This window comes from Lipotes vexillifer, unplaced genomic scaffold (assembly GCF_000442215.2).
Source record: "Lipotes vexillifer unplaced genomic scaffold, Lipotes_vexillifer_v1.1 scaffold1115, whole genome shotgun sequence".
Taxonomy (NCBI): Eukaryota; Metazoa; Chordata; class Mammalia; order Artiodactyla; family Lipotidae; genus Lipotes; species Lipotes vexillifer.
In genome coordinates this window covers 174,397-176,622 of record NW_006792080.1, presented here as the reverse complement: position 1 = coordinate 176,622, position 2,226 = coordinate 174,397, and the positions used below count along the sequence as shown (strand labels likewise).

At 62.5% G+C, this 2,226-nt stretch overlaps 1 protein-coding gene across 2 annotated transcripts in view; it reads right to left on the bottom strand.

The window, feature by feature from the left end:
• Positions 1-2,226, bottom strand: part of ALDH1L1 (aldehyde dehydrogenase 1 family member L1) — a 43,580-nt gene that overhangs the window by 40,580 nt on the left and 774 nt on the right. The window contains exons 2-3 of one of the 2 annotated variants that reach the window (XM_007465259.1): positions 910-1,144; positions 16-130 (exon numbers count right to left, since the gene is read on the bottom strand). In XM_007465259.1, the coding sequence (XP_007465321.1) occupies positions 16-130; positions 910-1,144 (350 nt within the window). The remainder of the gene's footprint in view (positions 1-15; positions 131-909; positions 1,145-2,226) is intronic. The other variant, XM_007465258.1, reaches the window with a different exon arrangement.

Sequence of the window (2,226 nt, the reverse complement as noted above, 5' to 3'; positions counted from 1 at the left end):
AGGTGCCACAACTACTGAATCGTCCGGGAGGATCTCACCCTCTTTCTGGAGCAGGAGGTCCCCGGTGTCCAGACCGTCGTCTGCCCAAAAGATGGTAAACCCGCCCTTCTTGTCTCCATGGATGAGGGTCCTAGGGAGCAGAGGAGTGGAACCTGAGTCGGGAAGAAAGGACCCCGGAGAAGGAGGCCCTGGGGGCTGCAGCTGAGGCTGACGCCGCCCTGCAGCACCCCCATCTCCCCGGGGGAGGGCCAAAGAAGGAAAATGGCGTTTACTGACGCCGACTGCGTGCCAGGTATTGTGCCAAAAGCCTTAATGCCTCGTGTAGCTTTATCCTCCGCACTGGTGTAACAGCATCGTATGCCCCTTTTACAGATAAGGAGACTAAGGCCCAGAGAAGTGAGGAGACGTGACTGGAGGTCAGGGAGCCTGAATCCTAATCAGACCAGTCTGACTACAAACGCGCTCTCTTTTCCAGCTCAGATGTCTCCCTTTCCTGACTGCTCCTCTGAACGGCTCCACCCTCCAGATGCGTACATCACCTCTCGTCTCAGACTATCTTGTTCAGGTGATTCTTTCCTCCATCTCTATCTCTTTGCAAGTGGGGGGCTGCTGAGAGCACCGGTAGCTGGAGGGGGTCAGAGCAGGCCTCAGGGAGCCCCTCAGCCCACTCTGCCCCGGCAACCCTGCCGCAGGACGGGAACACTTTGCGGTTCACTGTGGGAATGCAGGGTGCACGGCGCCGCCTGACCCCAGTTCTTCCTCAGGGATCATGCTGCGATCTGCCGCATGGACGCCGTCCGGCAGCGCGCACAGGCACCGAGTGACACCTGCTCCTCAGGCGCAGAGGAGAGCTCCGGGCTGAGGGACGGGGAAAATTCAGGCAGGTGGGGTGTCTGGGCCCTGTCTCACCAGTTGATGGCCGAGGCCCCCCGATGCCGGGGGAGCAGACTCGGGTGGTAGATGATGGAGCCGTGGCGGGGGGCGTTGATGATCTCCATGGGGATGAATTGGCTACAGAAGGGCAGCACGTTGAGCTCGGCTCCCAGGGCCTGGTATGTCGCCACCACGTTGGGCAGAGCCTGTCCCCTTGCCCGCCAGCGGGGGAACTTGAACACTGGCACTCCATCCTTGTCGGCCTTCAGGCCTGCGGGACAGCGGGTGAGAAACTGCTCCCCACTGCTGCACCCACTCTGACTCAGCACCTCTGCCTGCCCCGCAGGGTGGCTCCTACACCCCCTCCCCAAGCCTGTCCCCCCAACTTCCCCTGCTGCCCCGCCGGGCTGCTCTGAGCAGCCCAGAGGGGACGGCACCGGCCAAGGCCCAGGTCTCAGGAGCTGCCGTGCCAGGACTGACCTCTGCTGACCGCCTCCCTCTCCCAGACGCCTACCTGACCCCTGGGCTCTTTAACTGCCCGGGGCAGGGCGCCCTCCCCGCGGGTCTGATGTGCAGTCCACAAGTCCCCAAGTTCTAGAATGCAGCTTCCTGCCTCTGCCTGCCCCACTGCCCCTCAGAGGTGGCGCTGCCCCTACACTCACTAGCCGCTTCCTCCGAGCTCCCCTCTGCCTGCCCCTCAGCCCCTGTCCAGCACTTCCCAGCCCTCGGTTCCCTGGTACACACCTGGCTGATGTGTGGCCTTGGCTGACCTGACTCACTATCGGTCCCTCTGTCTCTGTGCCCTGGGTTCAGGGACATGGGTCAACGTGAGCAGACCAGACCATGCTTGCAAAAGTTGTCCCCACTGTGACCAGGGATATCTGCTGGACATCTGAGGTCAGGTCAAGAAGCAGCCCCAGCCAGGCTCAGAGCTGCTGTCAGGGGTCCCTGAGTGGCTACGGGCAGGACTCAGGCTGTGCTATGGGTTGTGGTGGGCTCAGATCTGGAGCCGAGGCCCGGCTGGCATGGGGGCAGCCTGCACTCTCCACCTGGGGAGACTCTCTATTCCTAATGCACCAAGCCCTGGGGCCTGGCAGCCCCACGAGGCCCCTTTCCTCGTCCGGACCCATATTCTGAATCCATCAGGCCTGAGAAGGACCCAGGAGGGGCCTGAAAGTCTGTTCATCGAGCTGAGGGCCCTGCTTCCTGTTGCACTGCTGAGATGCCCTCGGGAACTTGTTAGAAATGTGACTCCCAGGCCCCTCCCATCCCTCTGAGCAGAAACTCCAGGGGGTCTGCCGGGGGCAGCGTTGGGGCCTCAGCACTCTGCTCAACAGGTGCCCCCCCCCCCCC